The 20,465-nt window shown below is 45.8% G+C and overlaps 2 protein-coding genes across 2 annotated transcripts; both read right to left on the reverse strand.

Annotated features, from left to right (window-relative positions):
- Window positions 1-7,045: 7,045 nt before the first annotated feature.
- Window positions 7,046-9,412, reverse strand: LOC146189351 (uncharacterized). Its single transcript, XM_084605246.1, has 2 exons — window positions 9,276-9,412; window positions 7,046-7,172 (listed from the first exon to the last, which is right to left on the reverse strand). Exons 1-2 carry the CDS (start codon window positions 9,410-9,412, stop codon window positions 7,046-7,048), a joined length of 264 nt encoding a protein of 87 aa, XP_084461372.1.
- Window positions 9,413-12,435: 3,023 nt separating this feature from the next.
- On the reverse strand, window positions 12,436-19,620 carry LOC146189352 (uncharacterized). Its single transcript, XM_084605248.1, has 4 exons — window positions 19,503-19,620; window positions 16,741-16,956; window positions 14,872-14,994; window positions 12,436-12,635 (listed from the first exon to the last, which is right to left on the reverse strand). The coding sequence occupies exons 1-4, from the start codon at window positions 19,563-19,565 to the stop codon at window positions 12,438-12,440; spliced, it is 600 nt and encodes a 199-aa protein (XP_084461374.1). The 5' UTR covers window positions 19,566-19,620; the 3' UTR covers window positions 12,436-12,437.
- Window positions 19,621-20,465: the final 845 nt, after the last annotated feature.

Consider the following 20,465-nt stretch of genomic DNA (forward strand, 5'->3'; position numbering starts at 1 on the left):
AAGGCGAAATTTAGGTCACATGAAACTGCGCTCTAGCTATCCTCAGACGCCGCAAAAATGCCGAGGCAACTGTCTTGGTTTCAACCGCGAATACTTCGAGGCGCTGACGTCAGTCCAGGCTGAATTCGGGCTAAGCGTGCTGACTGATGTGGGAACTAAGCGTATATGCATGTGTGCATGTCGCGTTGTCTGGCACATACAGTGGTATCTTATGAGTGTGTGCTGATGGGTATGAGTTGAATTATGTGCTTAACAGCGTGTAATCGCGTCACTACCTTAAAGCGCAACTTAAAGGGCCACTGTCCAGGGAAGGCCCTTTTAAGCAAAGGCGCCCAGTGTTTCGATCAGGTACCGGAGATAGTCTTTGCAAAATGCTACAGTCACACGCGCGCCACAAAGCATCGAAAATACAATTCAAAGCTCTCTCATGTTCTCCTCTGGGAAGCCAGCTTCCCCGTTTCCTGCGCTGGCCCGACGGGCCACGATAATGACGTACGTACCGGGAACGATGTCCGTTGGTCCGTCTCGCTGACTGACGGGAGAAGGATGGGTGTCTACCGCTCGCAGCGCGCTTTTCCCTCGTCACGACCAGACAATCCAGCGGCGCGCGCTCCTTCGACTGTTTTTTTTTTCGCGCTCGCGGAGAGCCACGCCCCACCTCCCGCCAAACGCGGAGGAGGAAGGGGAATTTGTATTGCGGAGGCTAGACGACCTCGGGCAGGAGAGTGAAAAACCTTTGCGAGGGAACGGAAGGAGAGAGGCATGATAGAATCGGGTGATTGCGGTGGCTGTAACTGCGTTACTAGTTACTCTTTTTAAAAACATTTTGCGGCCTTGCGTTCTAGGGGCGAAGTCTCACAGTCACCGGGGAAGAAAATATTTTCGACCGGAGGGTGGACAGGAACCGCCTTAGAACCTTAGAGCTTAGAACCGCCTTTAAGAGCGGTTCTAAGCTTTGCGCTCCGGTGAAACAGACGATGCAGGAAACTAGTTATACCTGACAGGTTGGCAATACTCACACGTCGTTGGTATTGCCGTGGAAGAAGTCGGACGTAGGCGGAGGCGATGACGAGTGTGACGGGCTGTGCGAGTCGCATTCGGGTGGCGACTCGGAGTAGGACATGCTGGACCACCGAATGTCGTCGAGGGACACTGGACTGGGTGGTCCGGGCAGTAGCCTCCGCACTGGGACAAAATGCGTGCACGTTTTGTTTTAAATATATTGGCTCAAGCTGCGGGTAACACAGAGAAAGAAAATGACTGTTCGTAGGCCGGTCACGTGGCTTACTATGAGAAGAACAGAAAGCTGGGCAAGTTGGTTTTTGTTATCCCTATTCAAACAGCACGGAAAAGTCGAAGACGAAACAAGCCCAACACAAACGCTGTGTTGTTGCGTTCGTTTCGTCTTTGTCTTTTCTATGCTTTGAATATGGGTAGCTAAGAGACGTCATGGGCATGGACAGGACATGTAATGCGAAGACAGGATAACCGATGGTCGCTGAGGGTAACAAATTGGATTCCAAGGGAAGGAAAGCGTAGCAGGGGGAGGCAGAAAGTTAGGTGTGCGGATAAATTTAAGAAGTTCGCAGGGGTCAAGTGGATGCAGCTAGCACAGAATCGGGTTAATTGGAGAGATATGGGAGAGGACTTCGTCCTGCAGTGGGTATAATCAGGCTGATGATGATGATCATGATGAAGAGACGTCATGACTCTCAGTGCTTCCCGAGCTCTATGCCCTGAATGATCGTTATTTATATGTGAAGGTTACCCGGTTATTTACACTGAGAATTAACCGACTTCAGCACTTTGCTGCCTTCGTTCGCAGCCGGGAATAAATTTTCTGTTGTTACTACAGAATTTATTTGACAGGTTTTGACAGGAAACTTGCTGTGACAATACAACTTTCTGTAGTAACATCAGCATTTTCTGTAGTTGCAACAGAAAAGTACTAAAGAGCTTCAGGCAAAAGAAACTACTACAGAAAATACTACAGAACTACATGAAACTACTACAGAAAAATCTCACGTTAACGAGAGAACTACAGAATATTTTTTCTTATTTTTGAAACGGTTCTGCAGTTTTTTTTCGACTGGGTTAGGAGCGTAGTACTCTTTTGGGAGGAAAAAGTGACGTTAGTGTGCATGGTGTATCCACCCTTGAGATACACCCTTTAGATGAAGCATACACGGGCAAAAAGCGTCTCCCACCCACTATCCCCCACCCACCAACTCCATCCTGCAGAAGCTGCAACCGCATCAATCACTTTCTGCCACCCAGGAAACATTCGCACACCACCCACTCACTCATCCGCACAGTTCTGCCCCTTGTAATAACCATCTAGTTAGAAAAATCAATATTACAAAGAAAGTCGCAGCGTCTCTTTCCTCACCAGCCGGCTTAGGACTTCCTCTGATTGGCTCCATCGAGTCGCTGAGCTTAGGCCGGCTGTCGCAGCAGGACAGAAGGGAGCCTTGTAAATAATCTGGCATGCGGAGTGCATAGCCAGGTATAGGAAACATTCGAAAACAAAAAGCGTTTCAGATAATCAGCCCCATTTCCCAATGTCAATACCCACGCCCTATTTCCGAACGCCAGTCAGACGAGGAATTATGCTAGCGGCGAATAATGATTCTCGTAAGAAGCTTGATGAAACTTACCTTTGATGACTTTAATAAGTGAGTGAAAATCAAGGCAAGATATATATAAGGTTTATAAAACTTTCATTTCTGTCACATAAATGAAGGTCAAGACATTGATAAGGGTATGTTTTAAAGCATATTTAACGAAATAGATTACTTCTATTCGCCAGTTATGACACAGGAATGCGATGAAATGGCGAGATATTTTTTTAGCTTCGGTAACTGCGATTTCTTTTAAAGCCGGAGATGAGGTTCATTGTTTTTTTAAATATGCATGTTTCTGGGAAGCGCTGGCTGATTTATGGCATTTATGTTTGCTATGATATGAAAATTATGTGTGTTTTTATGTACTTCAGAGAAAGCCAAACTGATGGATTTTTTTCTTTACTTTTCATTACGCCGGCTGTGTCCTGATAACTATTACGCACCTACGTTCTTGGCTTGTTGCCACTTTGCTCCATAAATGGGCATTTTTAATGATTTGAAGCATAGCCCAGAATCTGGTTTAGACATGAGCGAGATCAGCTAAAAAATCCAAAAATTTAGGTTATGGACTCTATGGACGCCTACACTGTTCTGGATGTTGGCTGGCTTGTTTCAAAACTTGCCGCAAGGGAAGTATAAGCAGCCTGAAAACTTCGAAATAACACGTGGTAATAGTTGGCTAATCCTGAGGCCGTACACGAAATGCAAATGAATTGCGAAGGGAGTGTCAGTCTACCAGTGAATGTTTCGACACGAAGGCTTGTCTTTACACGAACGAGGACAACTCCCACCGCCGAAATATTGGCTGGCAGATTGGGCTTCGTGACTGTTGTTAGTTGCGCTTGTACTGTGCTGTCAGGAATTTCATCTTCCTGCTTGGGATTAAGCTGATTCCGGGTACATTAGAGATGATGGCAGGTTATCGACTAACATTGACACTGGACACGGAATGCGAACTAAAACGACATAGCGGACCCAAAATGGACGGTGCGCTAACGCTGGATACCAGTTCCGGTGTCGTGATCTGGAGAGTTTTATTTAGTTTTTTTCTTTCTGAACTAAGACAACGTGAATCGAGTGTAGTGTGAGCGTACATCACATTCGTTTGAATACATTTGGACGGCATGACCTGGAGGTTGACGAAAAATATTTTCTGTTTCGTGAAAGCTTGCTACCCTAACGCGTAATTGTATATCGAGTGAGAGAAAACAATGTGCGTTATTTCGTATCCCAGGTATAGATTTGCCTAGAACCCTCACAGCGGTATCTGTAGAATTAACAGCAGTCTGAACACACACTGCGCCGTATTTATGCATACAGAATCCGGTCATTGAAAAGCATCCCCAGTGTAATTCCTAAAGCCATACAGTCCCAAGTCTTGCTACTTGTTTTATGGCTATAAGTTCTCTAGGATAGCTTGAAGCCAGAGAGAGTTTCGTCTAATATTTAACTAGCGAAGTATAACTGTTAGGAAAGCGTGAGTCGCTTAATAGGTGGTCGTGCTCAGGAAATACTGAGAAAGCGCCTAGTTCAACCTGCCCTGATCGAATCCCGGCCTCGGCGGCAGCTTTTCCATGGAGGCGGAAAGCAAGGAACCCGTGTTCTGTGCGATGTCAGTGCACGTTAAAGAACCCCAGGTGGCGGAAATTTCCGGAGTCCTCCACTACGGCGTCTCTTATAGCCTGAGTCGCTTTGGGACGTTAAACCCCACAGACCAAACCAAACCTTCTTCTGTACGCCGAAAGCTAAATCACTGAGTCGATTTTAAGGGGAATGTGAGCTGCATTCTAGTCTCGCCAGCAGACAAACGAAAAGCGGAATTCCTACCTCGTTGGGCAGGGTCCAATTCGCGCGTGGCCTTTTCTTCTTCTGCTTCGAAAGGTGCACGCTGCCGGGCTTGCACGTGAACGGCGCTTTTTATATGCCGATGTATCTGCTTTTGGAACTTTGCGAATGCATTCGAATAATATTCTTTTACACTGCGTTCAAGAAATAAAACAAAAAAGGACCAAATGACTGTAAACAAGTAATAAGCCTACGAATAATTAGCCCCGGCAGTGAATTTGTGAACTCAATGAAGCATCGATAGGGCTGATCCTTCGTTTCCTATGTGCATAGTTAAAAAAAAATTATGTTCAGAACCGCGGAGACGAACGATGCTATAGAGGCCAACCCCGACAACTGCATTAGCAGAATGCGCTGATACAGGATGTTCGTTTTCTAAACAATGTTTTATACACTGCGGCGAAATAGCAGGATACGATAATATATTATGGAGCTGCAAAAAAGCGCCGTCACCGGCGGACCTACTACCAGTCCCCTCTCTAGAGGGGTGGATGGCTATACTGGCCAGCTCAGACCCGAGGACGCAAGTTCGGGCTACTGAGTGGGCTCATAAGGTCGCTGAGAGCAACTAACTTGAGGCCACCTAAGTGTAGTGCCCACAAATCGCTCATTTCTGACAATAAATGTCTTCCAATAAAAAAAAAAAATATACCTTTTCATAGTCCTGGTGGCTCAGTGGCTATAGAGCATGAGGACGCGGATTTTATTTCGGCAGCAGCAACCGTATCTTTTTGGAGGCGAATCGCAAGGCTTCCATGAACTATGCAATGACAGCACATGTCAAAAGACCATTCTGCGATTTAAATTACTCTGGAACAGTCCACTGCGTTATCTCTCAATGCCCATATACTGTTGAGGACGCTAATGCTATATCCTAAATGTCATTACCATAATTTTCCTTTTGATTAACCATTTTTTATAATTTGCGCCAAATAATTTTCATTCACTTTTTTTAGAGGCCGAATTGACGCCAAATTTTCAGGTAGTTTCCTGACACCGTATGAGAATAATTAATTGGGGACAATTTTGGGAGTCAACCCAGCACCTCCACGAAGTTTTAACGGGGTTTCTAGTAGCGAAGACCCGAGAGAGACCTCGTAAAAGCGACCGTCCTAGCTTTTGGTTCTAAAAACTCGGTCCTGCTCCGTGCGCTCGCGGTACGGCTACTGCCGGAGATTATCTTCTTCTTTACAGCTGAACAGAAAAATTGATTAGGTAACTTGGGAATCGAATTTAGGTCCGTCGGAATGAGAGGCGAGCCCGCTATATACCCCCCCCCCCCCCCTCCCCGCCATGAAGGGCCATTGCTCCAAGCTGAATAAAGGTTGGTTGGTTTGGTTTATGGGGTTTAATTGCCCAGAGCAACTTTGGCTTTCAGAGAGGCCCTAGTGGAGGGCTCCTGGAATTTAGACCGCATAGAGTTCTTTAACGTGCACTGACATCGTGCTGCAGACGGGCCCCTGCGGCCGAGATTCGTTCCCGCACCCTTGGGCACAGCAGTCGTGCGCTCTAACCGCTGCACCACCGCGGCAATGCCTGCGTGAAGACGAGCCTAGTGAATGCGCAATGCAGTGAGTAGCAGTGACAGGTAATAATATTTTAGTTAATGGTAGCGACACTACTATAATCTGGCTTAATCTAATCCTTAATTCGCTTGTAGTCCATGTCATTGCTAATAATTTTACACTTCTTATATGCGGGATTTATATTCTGGTTCACTATGGCCGGATAATCCTCTTTTATTTTGTGTTTGTTGTACACTGACTTGCATGATCTCGGGCGAACCGCTCAAGCCCGCGCGAGCTTTCTGCGCTGATTTCCTACTCTCTTGCATCGTCGCTTGCATTCAGGCCTCTATGCTGTCCCCCTTTCACCTCCGCCAACGCAGGTTTTCTCTTAGGGGTGGGTTCCGCGCTCGGCTCGCTGCAGACGTCGAATTCTTCACCTGACGACCTCTTACTGATACATACGGAAATGTTCGCTTCATAATACCGGTACCGAGGATTGCGGCGGGCGGGATGGTCCCACTCGCCAAACCATTCGTTCATTCCCTAGCTCGCTCGCTCGCTCGCTCGCTCGCTCGCTCGCTCACTCACTCACTCACTCACTCACTCACTCACTCACTCACTCACTCACTCACTCACTCACTCACTCACTCACTCACTCACTCACTCACTCACTCACTCACTCACTCACTCACTCACTCACTCACTCACTCACTCACTCACTCACTCACTCACTCACTCACTCACTCACTCACTCACTCACTCACTCCGTATCCACTTATTCACTCCGCACTCACTCACTCACTCACTCACTCACTCACTCACTCACTCACTCACTCACTCACTCACTCACTCACTCACTCACTCACTCACTCACTCACTCGGTCAGTGAACATATTCTGGATATTCGGTAGATTAATATCGGATGAATTATGAAGACGATGCAATAAAGGCAGCATTGCGTTGCAGGCGAGCATATGTGGGGTAAAAATGATTGACAGGATACTTCCTTCGCTTTGCAATGTTTTATTTGTGCTGTTATTTAGACGCGGATGTTTTCGACGACCAGGTTCAACGCAGAAGTGGTCGGTCAAGGTTCAGGTCGAACTGGAGGAAAGGCTCTCCCACTTGGGCGTACGGATCGGTGAACAGCTGATCGCGGATCAAGCAGCAGATGTTGTAGCGGTAGCAGCATTGCCTGCGCGAAGAAAGAAAGGTTTAATGAACAAGAGCCCAGAATTCGGTCCTTACAGTCTTATCAACTGATGAAAGGAAAATCAGAAACAGCGCGAGTGAACACTATTGCCTCAACGCGGCCAGGTATCCTTCTTCGCAGGCATTACTGGCAATTTTTCCTCTTCTCCCGTTCTTTAAATCCGTGCTGCTAGCCCCTTTTACTTAAAGTGTATGCTTTATGGCCTCGGTAATAACATTGTGGATTTATTCGTGACATTCTGTGCTGGGAATTGTTTTTCCTGTGTCTTTAGAGCGTTGGTATTGGTCTCAACCAAGTTAAATCTGATAAATGGATTCGTTGTAAAGTGATTGTCATTGCCCAATGGCGACATATTGTGTGACCATAATTTTAGACTGACGTTGATGGTTACAGAGATGGCTCAGAAGCCCGAAACAAACAACGTCGTGCTGAAGAGGTCTTTCAGAGAGTGTACTTTTCACAACCTTCTAGTCATGGAAGGGGTCGTTTTTCATGCCATATAGCGGCGAACTTCTTCCACAATTTGATGAGCTATCTGCACAATTGTAATGCCAAATAATTTTCAATCTCTTCCGGCTGCTTACATGAAAGATGTAAGTATTGAAAGCTTTTATTATATCAATTACATCAATGTGAGGAATTTCGGATATCGCTGGAAAAACACTTCCATTGCTTTTGTACACATGTTGGCTCGAGATCTCTGTCACCGAACAACTAGGGACTTCGACTACGCCTGTTAAAGTATGGGGAATTACGTAGCATTACAGATTAGAACACAAACTGCTCCCCCCCCCCCCCCGCCTCGACGCAAAACTAGGTAAGACGGACAGGCAACTGCGCGGAGATGATAGCAAACCTATACTTACCCGCACCCGGCTATGGCGTGCCTCATGTTCCCCGAAGCCAGATATGATAAATACAAACAATGCGAAGAGAGAGGGACCCTCGATCAGATAATTTGAGAATGTTTACCCTATCCCGGGGATGAGCGCAAAATATATATTAGAGAAACCTGGGAAACATTGCTGCGTAGCTCAGACCCTGAGCTCCAGCTCCTAAAGCATCTTAATGGCGGAAGAGGCAGCCGGGACGCTTATTAGCAAACCATATCCCGTAGGAGCACTCGAGCAGACGACGCTCTGGCACGTGATTCCTCTGAGAAACGCCATCTGGCGACAAATTGTAGACATATTGTCTAAACGAATGATTACGCATTTAAAAGCTACTGTTCCCGTCGTTTCTGTGGCGCAATGGATTAACACCACCCACATATGCACTGAGGCTAATGAAATATCTGCTCGACTCCTGTGTTGTAACCTTTTTTTCTGATTTTTTCTTCAGTTGCCTTCACCGTAATTATTTCCTGCCTTCAATGAGTGTATGTTACATTTAGGTTGCCTTCACTGCCACATTTCAGTAACAATCTGCATGACAATGGTTCCTTCGCCGTATTTTTTCCTGAATTCAGTGAGTGAATGTTACCTTTAGCTTGCGTTCAGAGACATCTTTCAGCAACAATCGCCATTTACAGTGAGTGTATGTGCCTTTAGGTTGCGTTCAGAGAGACCTTTCATCAACAAACGCCGTTTAGCTCGCTGAGAGCGTCGTCTACTCCAGTGCGCCTACGGGATATGTTTGGCAATACGCAGCCAGGACGCAGCCCCCCCCCCCCCCCCCCCGCCGGCATTTTAAGCGACACCGCCACCATTGCCCCGTACCGTAGGCCTGCGAGTCATCGGGGGTCAGGGGAGAACAGCCATTTTCTGTTGGAAATAAATGTTTTTCCATTCCATATATTCTACTGCTTTTTGTGCTATGTAACTATCACCTCGCTATTTTTTAAGGCCTGATATATGCTGTTAAGGCAAAAAAATGTTTCACTTAGATTTTTCGATTGCAAAAAAAAAAAAAAGCATTTCAATGGAATCTACGGCGCATCGCTCAAATATAGACTATCCACAACTCCCGCGGGGCGACGTCACTAGCACACGTAACTGTCTTGCTACTATAAGAGTTATATATTGTGATACAAAGCTCACACCGTCTATCCAGAGCTATATGTCATAACTAAATTCTCATACTCACCTGCGAACAGTCTCCGCGATGCCGCAGAACATCCTGCACCGCTGGTAACCGGGAGTCGGCATTTGCGCCTCACCCATCTCGGAGGCCAGAAGAAGCGATGCAATAACTACAAGGAAAGCCTTCGCCTTTGCAGACATTTTTTTATACAAAACTAATGAGGAATACTTGAACTTTTTGAGTTTATGGTAGTACAGAAGGCAAACTCGTTGAGTAGATGCGGAGAGGCTTCTTGATGCAAGTGTGCGGAGTTCAACTGCTCTGAGGTGTCGTCTGCCGTTGGGGCACAGACTTAGCATGTGCGTCACAGCTGTACTCCCTGGTGTCCCTGGGAGAGCCAACAGTTGGCACCACCGTTCGTTGACCCTGTGTCTAGAAAACCCATTGGCCACAGCAGTTTCTACATTTACAGTGCGTGTTTGGTCGCTGGTGTTCTGAAACATCCGCTGAAAGTCAAGAAAGTTATCTTTGTTCGAAGTTGCCGTGAGCTCACACGGCTGCTGAACTGACTCTTGAAGCGCCCAAAGTCAAAGGGTGACATGTGTCTAGGAAAGGGGTGCACTTTAAGACTTCCTCTGCAATCGTTATCTTCTTGTCATCTGAGCTACTCGTGATAGCTTGCGGATAAGGTCGGAGAAGGTCACGTACGTTTACCCATCCGAACGGATGTTAACTGTGTGGTTGGAGCAAGTTGGGGTTGACGACCGCCAACTTATTCCAGACGATTACTACCCGGGTGTGTCCACACAGGAGGATAGTCGCATGAACATTGTTTGTGGCGCTTCGAGATTGCCTTTTATTAGGGTAGGTTGCATGAATATAAGCAAAACAGGCAAAAAGAGACTGCAAGGACTTTTCAAGCAGAGTACCTGCGCTGTGCAAGATATGTTGAAATAGGGGAGAAACAATTATAATACATACTAGTGACAAGTATTGAGATTGCTGCCTTCACACACTGAGGAAACTGCGCAAAACATCGTGACAGAACGCAGGCGAATACATGGTTCGCACTGCCTTTTTCATCATGCATTTATATATGTTTTTAATGCATATATAAATGCACGTAACCCCACGTGACACAAAAGCGACAGATGGGCTCCCAACACAAGCGGTCAGTGTGGCGCAGTCGGAGCCGCGGCTTAGTTGGCAGGAGCTGCCAATAATAGAGTCGAACGCATCTCTTTGAAGAAAGCGTGAGTGCGTGTGTGCGCTTCTTATGCTTTGTGTTGTTCCCTGCTCTGCTGCCTTCTTCCAAGAGAGGAGCTGCCAACTTGGGTCTCTCGTTTCACATTGGACGGTTATGTCAGAATCAGCCTGCTAGGACCCTGGCATTCACGTTACCTCTATAGGCCACTAAGGGCCGTTCGTACGGCTTGGTTAAAGCGGGGCTTTATATGTGGGCTGAGGAAGAAGAAAAAGAAGAAGAACGCTCGGTCACCCGCAGCTAATGCTTTCGCTCAATATTTTGTTCAGAAGCATCGACCACTTGTAATTTTTTAACATTCCCACATGTGAAATTTAGCGTAGTCAGATATTATTTAAAACATCGTTCCTTTCATTCAGCTTCGATACAGGAATGATGGTGCATAGTAATTAAAAATTTCACTAGTGCTTCGTTTTGTGCTTATGTCTTCCCTGGTGTCTCTTCCTTCAATATCTAAAGAGAATAGGGCAGGACATCGATGTAGGAAGAATGCTGAGGCCGCATCATATTAGCGTGCAGTAGAAGCTATAGGCAGTAGCATCATCAGCATTTGACTGTGACAGCTCTGGTGATGTCTGCAGAACCGATTCATTCAAGAGTATATCGGATGTTTATTTTCTAGTGGGTAGACAACGTGGGCTTCAGGAAGCATAAGTTGACGCACGAGAGTGCTTGCTGTGCTGAAGCTCGTTCGATTGCATCGAAAATAAATAATGCAAGGAAGCGCGTGTGGCGATCTATGCATTGGCGAAGAGCCGTGAAAACTCATTGACGTCAGATTGGCTCACCAATGCCTGTTAATTTTTCTTCTTCATTTATGCTTGCAAGTGAACAACGGACGAGAAATGTTGGACCCTGCTCGCGCCCAGCTGCTAAACATTGCATTTAGTTACGTGCTAAGGCCAACTCTACTTTTAAATACTGCAGCGCAATAGTGCTGGCCTAGTCAGTATAAAAATATGATCATCTGTGCAAGGTACTTTACTTAAGGATCTGTTGATTCAGAGCTTGGATTAAAGTCTTATCTATTCAACTCTGAGAAGGAATTTTTTTTTTTTTTTTGCATGAGTTAATCTCGATAATGCGATTTGCAAGACCTATAGTTTACGCTTCTTAATCTGCCACTATTTCGTCTGACCTGTCACCGAGTCTTCGAAAAAAAAAAAAACCGACACAAGATGCAGTGACATGTGCTTTTCGCCCGCACTATTGTTGCACCTTAATGGAGTATTAGCTCCAACGTAAATGTCTAAGGTTATTGAACGCTGTATATTCCCGCCACACAAAAATATGATGATGCAAGTAAAGGGATATTCCCGAATAGGTGCTTACTATTTGTACTTTATTGCTTGATGATAGACCAGCGCATTTGAAACTCACATTAAATGCTGTTCATTTGAACAGTTTTCCAACCGTTTCGGGGGCCGGTAGTCAATGTAATGCTTGATTAGTTACACAAGAGAATGTTTACGCTAAGGGCAGGGGTCATTTCTGGGACTGCGAAGGGTACACACTTTCTTCCAGGTATACGAGCCTCATGTTTAAGCAATTTTTTGACGGTATTCCAAATGTAAGAGGTGTCCAAACACAAGACGCCCGAAGCAAAAAACGTACATTCTTTGTCTCCATTTCAGCGTTGGTTATTACGATCACAACCAGCGCTTTCAGCGTGCAATTGTGGCGGCTCTCGCGCAAAAAGGCCTAGCACTCGAGTGTTGGCTAAGAGATCTCTTCTACAAATATGCAATATTGCTTTATTAGCTAGGTTTCTAGACCTCGAGTGGATCTCAAGTAAACAGCAGAGCGTCGTAGCAGGCCCCGAAGTGAATGCAGTGTTAAAACGTTCATGATGTTTGAAATGTTGGTCCTATAAATATCTTTGTTCACTGTAATCAAACTCTTCTAAGAAACAGGAGCACCGCTGTAAAGATTAAGGCGGGTTTCCCGACCGATGCATCAGACTATATGGGAGTGATAAGGCACTCCTGCAAACTGATGTCGTTCGGAAGTTCGTTGACGCTCTTCAGAGCCTTAATACGCCTGAAAGGCGCGGGGCCAATTTGGAAACTCCCACAACCTCCAGCACTTGCGTCGTAGGTGATGTCGAAGACAGCTATGCCAAAGGTCACGTCGCTGTAGGCAGCTTTCGCTTCACAAACCTGCAGCAGGGCAATTAGGAGGATTTAAAAAAAGGTACCGCACTCTGCAAAACGTTGGCGCCAGAAGTTAGTTCTTGACAAACAATTCCTGATAAACAAGTAGTCAGAACATAGTTCTTACCTTAGGAACCATGCCACCAATTATTGCACGAAAGAAAAGTAAGCAGTACGCTTTCCTAAAAAAAAAAAAAAAAAAAAAGCCGAGATGTTTGATTATACCGTCTGAAAAAGTCTCGATAGGACCGATGTATCGAAACCGAGTGGTCTGATTTGGCGAGAATTTTGAGGTTGTCAGACTGTTACGGCGAGTAATAATTGCCAAAATGATGATTTGCTCAGTGGGTAAATTAGAAACTCCGAGATTATAGGTTACTGTGCGTTTTCCACTAACAAAATCAGTGATGAAACAACCCTTATATCCTTAGCGATGTTAGTGTCAGAAGTGAATGCACTCCGCAAACATTCCGGTTTAAATTCTGGTTCGATGCCGGCCACATCGGCTGCGTTTCGATGGAGAAAAACTATTACGTTTACGATGCGATGACTGTGCACGTTAAAGAGCCCTGTGTTTTGAAAATAATATAGACCACTACGGCATATCTCGTAGCCCGGGTTGCAACTATACGTCAAAGCCCGGAAACCATACTATAGGTTGCACTAAGCAATGACAGGGTTTGCGCGGAAATTTTCATAGAGGAAAGAACACTTTGTAGAAGAAATTTTCTCTAGAAGGACACTGGTTCGAGGTTGGTTCATAGCAATGGAATCCAGCATGGCTATGAACGAACTAGCCCAAACCGAATGGCATTTCTCTTTTGCATTGGCCCAATTTGTCTATCAATGTTTCCACACTGACCCTGCCATTGAATGTGCTAATCTTATTGCTATAGCTAGCTACCAGCAGAAGTCGCCTTCCCCGTGCTTCTCGTGTTCCTTCTACATGCTTGTAACTTTGGCGCCGTCTTCAAGCTTAAGGAAGTCTATGGACCTACTAGTCAAAACTAAAGTACTTCTGAAGCATATTTTTTGTGCACTGGGTCCTTATTACTTGATTAATGTTTCTGCACCTGCACTGCCATTGTATGCGCCCTTACTGTGCTAACCTATTGCCGTGTATACCTGCCAGTCACGAGTTGGCTTCTGTCCCGTTGTTTTCGTTTTCTTTCCTTATCCGTGTAGCCTTGGCGCCGTCTTCAAACTCAAGCATGACTACGAACCAACTAGTCCCAACCAAAGCTCATCTGCACTGGGTCCTTTCCTCTATTGAAATTTATGCGTTGAGCTTCTCATTGCATGCGCTAGACTGATTGTGCTAACCTATTGCCGTGCCTACCTATACCACTCAGGAGTTTGGCGCCAGTTCCGCTGTTTTCGTTTTACTTATCCTTGTAACTAAATTTGGCACTGTCTTGGGGCTCAAGAAAGGCTGTGAACGAACGAACCCAAACAAAAGTACTTCCAGAGCGTATTTCTTCTGCATTAGGCCCTTTCATCTATCAAAATTTCCGCACCGACCCAGCCATTGGATGGGCAGAATTTGTTTACGCATCTATCTTCTAGTCATGAGTTGGAGCCTGTCCCGTTGTTTCCGTCTACATTCCTTGTCCCTTTCGCTTCGTCTTCAGATGACTATGAAGCAACTAGCTCAAACAAAAGCACTTCTAAGTTGAGCCACTAATTAGGCAAGGTTCGTTCGGCAGGATGAAAGAACGAGTACGCTACCGTTGGACAAGCACAGTTCTTGTGGCACGCGGACTTCTCAGGGGCATCTTCTCATGCTCGCGCATGCATATAGTAAGTACACATTGCAAAAAAAGGCAATACATTAAAGCGATATATTGAAGGAGGTGGAGGAGAGGATCGGGAGGGGGGATCGTTGTCACTTCTTAAAGCAACCGCTGAAAAGGGCATATTTCGAAGTTATGGAGCGTCGGCGCAAGTGCTACATAATTCGGCTGCATGAAGTGATGTTATGCAAGAAATTACCGTATAATGCCATCGAAGTATGGACACAGAGTGGTTTTAGCATGGTCAAATGTTCGGTGACAGTATGAACAGTGACGTCAAGAGCAATCTGTCAAAGTGGAACGACGCCAGAGATAATGAATGACTAATATATACTAATGACTACCTCGAACACATGCCGCATTATCTCTCGAACATGTTACTGTTGCGAGTGTTCCTTTCTCCCCGGGAAAGACCGCTGAAGAGTGGTAATGATGCAGGGTGAACTTACCTTCTTCCTCAGGGCTACTTCGGAGTCAAACGTCAGCACAAGATTGGCGCCAGGATCGTAGCTGAACTCGCCTAAGGCCCCGTCGCGGTAGTAATAGTTGAAGCTGTGAGCGCTTCCGCAAGCCTGCACGAAACAATTGAATGTCATGACAGTCTCCGTGGCCGCTTATAGAGCTAGGTGAGTATATAGTTATCTGCATCATTGTGCGAGGCGGAAAGAAATGCAGAGAGCACGAAGATGTTATATTTGAGACATGCAAATTAAAGATGAATAATATACTAAATATACCACAACACGGCTCTCCGCTCTTGCAGCTTCTGGAAATGCTCATGCTGCACTGCTGGCCAAGGAACTTTGGAGGCGTCAATACCAATTGCTTGTTTCTGGAATTCGCGTTCGTTACTCGGGCCACCCAGCTCATGCACGCATCTTTCCTCCTGTGACCTCTTCCGAGCTCTGCCGCTTGGAAACAGACGTATTCTTGTACTATAAGCATGCACAGTTTGTTTTGGGCGCCAGCTAGAGATGGTCTCTAATGGTGACAACTGCGCGCGCGACCACCATGCCGGCGCTGCCTCGCCAGCTGTGGCACGTAACAAACCACTTGACTTGCAGTTCTCTTAATAAAGAAGAAACGGCTTCGCTATTTTCTCATTTTCTATGGCTGAAGCGAGTCGGTCAGAGCCGTCTACTTTGTCGGCACGATTTCTTGTGTTGAATTCCAATGCCAGATCCGGATCAAGAATGGGAGCGAGAGCTGTCTGTTCCAATGGCAGATTGGGATCAGGTGTAGGTCCCGGATCGCTCCGGGGGGCAACAATATTTGCTCCGCCGAAATCGGGGGATTTGACCCGAAGCGCGTGTGCCGCGTCTCATTATTCCGCTTCTAATCCCACACTTGAACGCGCGCAAAGGGACGCCACGCGACAGGAGCGATAGCGTACCATCCAAACGCCAACTCTTCGGAGAACGTGTGACAGATACTGCACCTTCCCTCCAGAAGTCTCATCTTGTGTAGTGTTCCTGCCATCTGCAATCCCACACTTGAACGCGTATCGAGGAATGCCACGCGACAGCCGCCGCAAAAGCGGGACACGCTTTGTCCACGACAGTATAATTAAAGGCATTCGTCTTAAGAAAGTGCTCGCAACCGAGAAGGTGACGGCGGACATTGCAGAGGGCGGATCCGCGAGAACCAGTGTGCGCGCTGATTGGCTTACGTCTACGAGGAAGCATGCTCCCGTGGGAGCGAATGCATTCCAATGTCAAATGTGGAGGAAGGGGTCTACACCGGAGCGATGCGCTCCGTTTGTGGTCCGGCCGAGCGCTCGCGATCTGCCATTGGAATTCAACATTAGACTGCGGACTGAGTCCATTGATCCACACGAATCACCGAATGCGCTAAAGAGTTGGCAAAAGGAAGATTACTAAGCGCGCCAAGCTAGAGACAGATACCGATGTAAATCTGGAGCATCGACTGGCTCAACGGCGGTTGAACGATGCCGAAAGGTGGCAGCTAAGAGCTGTGGAGGAAGCTGCTGCTGCCTTAGCCTCTCCTTCGTCATCGACGTCGGCTCTCCTTCGTCATCGACGTCGGAAACCGACGAAGCGACTGTAGTGACTGCTCGCAGGGAAAAATGTTCGACAGGTCATAATTATACAATATTTCGCTTGCGTAACCATGATTAAGGGAGCTAAGCTGCAGCCCTTTTTTATGAGCGTTCTTCAGTTTTATTCGCCTTATAGCAAGCTTGACCCTGGGAGCCTTGATCCACTTTGTGCACACCTCCCAACATCTCTAGTCTCTATGTACTCCAAGAATGCTTTCAGGCCCACTACGAACTCTCTCATATGGCTGCCTTAACTTACGCTCGTCGGAGGGATGTCGTACGAGTCAAATGAAGCAGCGGACGCGACGAAGTCCGTGCACGGCCGAAACAGGAGGTCGGATCCGTCACTTCCCGAATAATTGCTGCTGGCGTTGCTGGGGGCGTAGAAATGACCGCGCATAGAGAAAGATATGGCCATCCGCTCGAGGCCAGGGTTATTCCGCTGGGTCCACTTGATGTTTCTCATTGCTTCCAACTTTGAACGTGCACGTGGAGCAAAGAAAGAAAAATTGGCGTAAAAATTGGACGTACCAAGAAGCAACGTCTACCTAGGTCATTTTTTAGTAAACGGTTATAGGTTAGTTTACGGATGGCAATGAAGATCGATATGTACTAGAATTCATTATCTGCAAAGACAACCAAGTTCATTTAGGCGAGGTAAATTGATCATACGTTAGAGAGACATACCTCAAGTGCGAATCAAGCGCCCCGTGATTCAATGAAAGTTAACTGCGAATAATGCCTTTGCAACACATTCAATCTAAAAAAAAAAATTACCCGCTTTGTCTGCTCCGCGGGACACGCGAGCATTTGCGAACAACCCTTTGATACTGTGGGGCAACTACGCTCCTTACAGCCTTTTAAACTAGCCTGAGCTCCTTTCTCTCTGTATATATTTTATTTGCAATACGGCTTGTTCCATGCAGAATGTTACAGAGTGGCAGAGAAGCAACACTTCAAATAGGTTCAAAGAATTCAGCATTTCCGGCCTGTGTTGAAACATTCTAGCTCAGCGGTACCGCGTAAAGATACTGTTATCGAGTCTGTTAATATCAACAATGGTTTGAACGTGGCATAAAATTTTGAATGCACCAACCTTTGGTGTAAAAGGTTGCGTAGCATGAAGATGATTTGCACGGGCGCATAGCTATGCCAAACGTTGTATGTATCTATGTGGATCTATCACTAAGTTTTGTTTAAAGCACATGAAAGAATTTAAGCTGCGCTACATTTTCTTTTAGGAAAACAGGTGGTACGCCGGCCCTGTCAAGAAGTGCAGTCACCTATTGCTTTCTCTCGTTCTTGGAGAAAATGAGCTGGGCTGCTGACATGTTTTTCTTTCCAATCTCTTAATTTCACTAAGATGATATCAAATGATAGCTGCATAATGCAGTGCTGGTGCTACAACAGTTTTATATGCCGCGAGTTTGACATTGTGAGTGGCATTCGCTAGCCTTCTCTTTAGAAAAGTAAGCTCACAATGGGAGGATCCGCAAATGTTATCGGTATACTTCTCCGATGTCGAATTGTCGGTAAATGTGATACCCAGGTATTAAGAATTTTAAAATGCCCGATTTAGTTTTGATCAATGATACATGCTGTTGTTTGCGGGGATTTTTTATTTGTCAGTGTTATACTTGTAGTTTCTAAAGTTAAGTTTTATATACCATCTAGTACAACTTGCCATTGACAGCTTTTAAAGTCTAATTCAAGATTAAGTGGTCATCGACACTTTCCACGGAACGAAAGAGAATACAACCGTTCTTGAAAAAATCTCATGTGAAGCACCGGATGAACACTGTTTGCAATATTGCTGATGTACAATAAAAACGATAGAAGTCCCAAAATCGACCCTCGAAAAACACCAACGTATGCGAGTTATTAGATGAATGACATTCAGATAGTTCAACAAAGTGATACAGACCATACATGCAGGTTTGAACGCATCGAATTATTTAAAACAGCACTGGAGTCACACATTTCATTATTATTTTTCCAATGGCACTGCCCGAAGTATTTGACCTCTATTTGCTGCCGGAGTAATTAATCGCTGTTGCAAAGCTGTGTAGTGTTTTAAATAGACAGGTTACTGTTCACAAGCCGTTCATAAATGAGCCGTTCCTGTTTGAGTAAAATAGACTGATATTTTTTATATATACCACTAAGTACTTTGTGATCACGTGCTACATAGTTTTATGCGCCCTGATGTTGATTGGAATTGGACAATAGTTATATACAAGGAGCGCGCGGAGGCAGCGCAAATGCACATGTGCTAATTGCTCATCGCGATGCGTGACACGTGGTCGGCGCAGCAAGGAGACCTGCTGGAGGGCGGGGAGAATCCGGTGGAAGCTCCGCTCAAGCGAGGTTCCGCTTTCGGCGAGCAGCACCAGCCATCCTGATGCACACGGGCATTGTCAGCAATTGACCAGGATGAAGACAGAAGACGGAAGCGGCATTTCCTGAGATGGATTAGGTGTTTTGCGTAGGCTGGAGACACGGCACGAGCCTCGTTTCTTACCAAGCCCCCCTCCCCCACTCCCCATTTTCTTTTTTGTTTTTGTCGCATTGACCTAATAACACTCCAGTGGGTTTTGCCTTGCCTTGTACAAGCCCTAGCCTCCTGTCGGCCGTAAAGCGTAGCATCGCATTGTCGGGAGCATCTGCCACCTTCTCTGTTCCGCAACAGCTCCTGACGTTGTTAAAGCCGTGTTTTTCATAAACTGTGAAGTATCACTTGCCAGAGAGACAATGACTCACGGACCCGTTTTGTAAAAGGCGGAGACATCAGTGCTTAGGTTTTTTTTTTTTCTTTCGCGAATTAATAACTAGAAAGGGGTTCGACGCAATGTCAGCCCCAAAACTTACTGAATTTAATGCAAAGTTCAGGAACAGGGCTGCTACACATACGTTTCATAACCTCTTAGCAGCACTACGAATGGTAATGATGGTCTGAACGAATCAAGATGCCGTGCATCACATAATCGTACTCTTACCTTGCGGTCTTTGTTTGAAACTTACTATTGAGATGCCGTACGTGAATACGTCACGTGGAGGATCCTGGGGAAAGTCCAGAAGCGTCATGGGTAAAATTCGGCAATTAGGGTTTGTCCTGTCTGGGTATGACAGATGGGACACAGATATGTAGAGGGATGGCTCGAAGACGCCCCTGTGTAAAGAAAGGAAGATGTTCAGGAGGCGAAACCTTTATGCAATGCATATGTAAAGAACACGAAAAAAAAAAAACTATGAGCTTCTCTAAGTCATGTCAGTACGCAAAACACTATACATGAACTCTATACCTGAGACCATCACTAACATTTAAAAAAGCGTTTTTTACTTAGGATAGCACATTTACGGCGCTCAGCGCCACCTCACGGTTCACACACAGAGTAAAATTAGAGAAATAAATCGCACGTGACACTACTAAATTATAATAAACTTAATTAGATCATGAAATGCAAAAAGTGTTTTAAGACCACTGCAGTGAAACAAGGGTAAAACGAGAGGAAGATGTCTCTACAGTATGAGAGAGATCTGAACGAGGTTTCGCGGATAGCCTCAGCTCTGAAGCCAAGCCAAAGTTCCGACAAGGGGTTCAGATGAAGACAAGTCCCCTTGTTGAAACGTTGGCGTGGCTGACTAACTGAGGCTCCCCCTCAACCTTTACCCAATTAACTTTCAAGAGAATGGAATATGTTTAGTCATGAAGATTCCTTATATTAGCAATCAGATTATCCAAATGAAGGATGGTGGCACTTGCTTGGTTTTATCTATATTCCGGTAGAGGTGCGGCTGGTCGAATACTGCGCCGATAACGGTGTAAATCGATGTCTTTCTGTTCTGCGTCGGTGGCAGACCGTGTTCGGCATACGTGTAGATTTGCTGCAATATGATAAAGAGCATGGATTAACCGAGGTACATTTGTTTCGATACAACTGAAAGACAGGCATTACGAATGTTGACAAATTATGTAAGGCAATA

Source organism: Amblyomma maculatum, chromosome 5, assembly GCF_055883805.1.
Source record: "Amblyomma maculatum isolate TAMU_Amacu chromosome 5, ASM5588380v1, whole genome shotgun sequence".
NCBI classification, from domain to species: Eukaryota; Metazoa; Arthropoda; class Arachnida; order Ixodida; family Ixodidae; genus Amblyomma; species Amblyomma maculatum.

Excerpts from the sequence above, each read along its gene's own strand:
- LOC146189351 (XM_084605246.1), bottom strand. The coding sequence starts at position 9,412 with ATGTCTGCAAAGGCGAAGGCTTTCCTTGTAGTTATTGCATCGCTTCTT. Across the intron at positions 7,173-9,275 it reads ATCGCGGAGACTGTTCGCAG|GCAATGCTGCTACCGCTACA; the intron begins GTGAGTATGAGA and ends TTCTTCGCGCAG.
- LOC146189352 (XM_084605248.1), bottom strand. The coding sequence starts at position 19,565 with ATGACGCTTCTGGACTTTCCCCAGGATCCTCCACGTGACGTATTCACG. Across the intron at positions 14,995-16,740 it reads ACGACATCCCTCCGACGAGC|GCTTGCGGAAGCGCTCACAG; the intron begins GTAAGTTAAGGC and ends TGTTTCGTGCAG. Across the intron at positions 12,636-14,871 it reads AAGTAGCCCTGAGGAAGAAG|GTTTGTGAAGCGAAAGCTGC; the intron begins GTAAGTTCACCC and ends GCCCTGCTGCAG.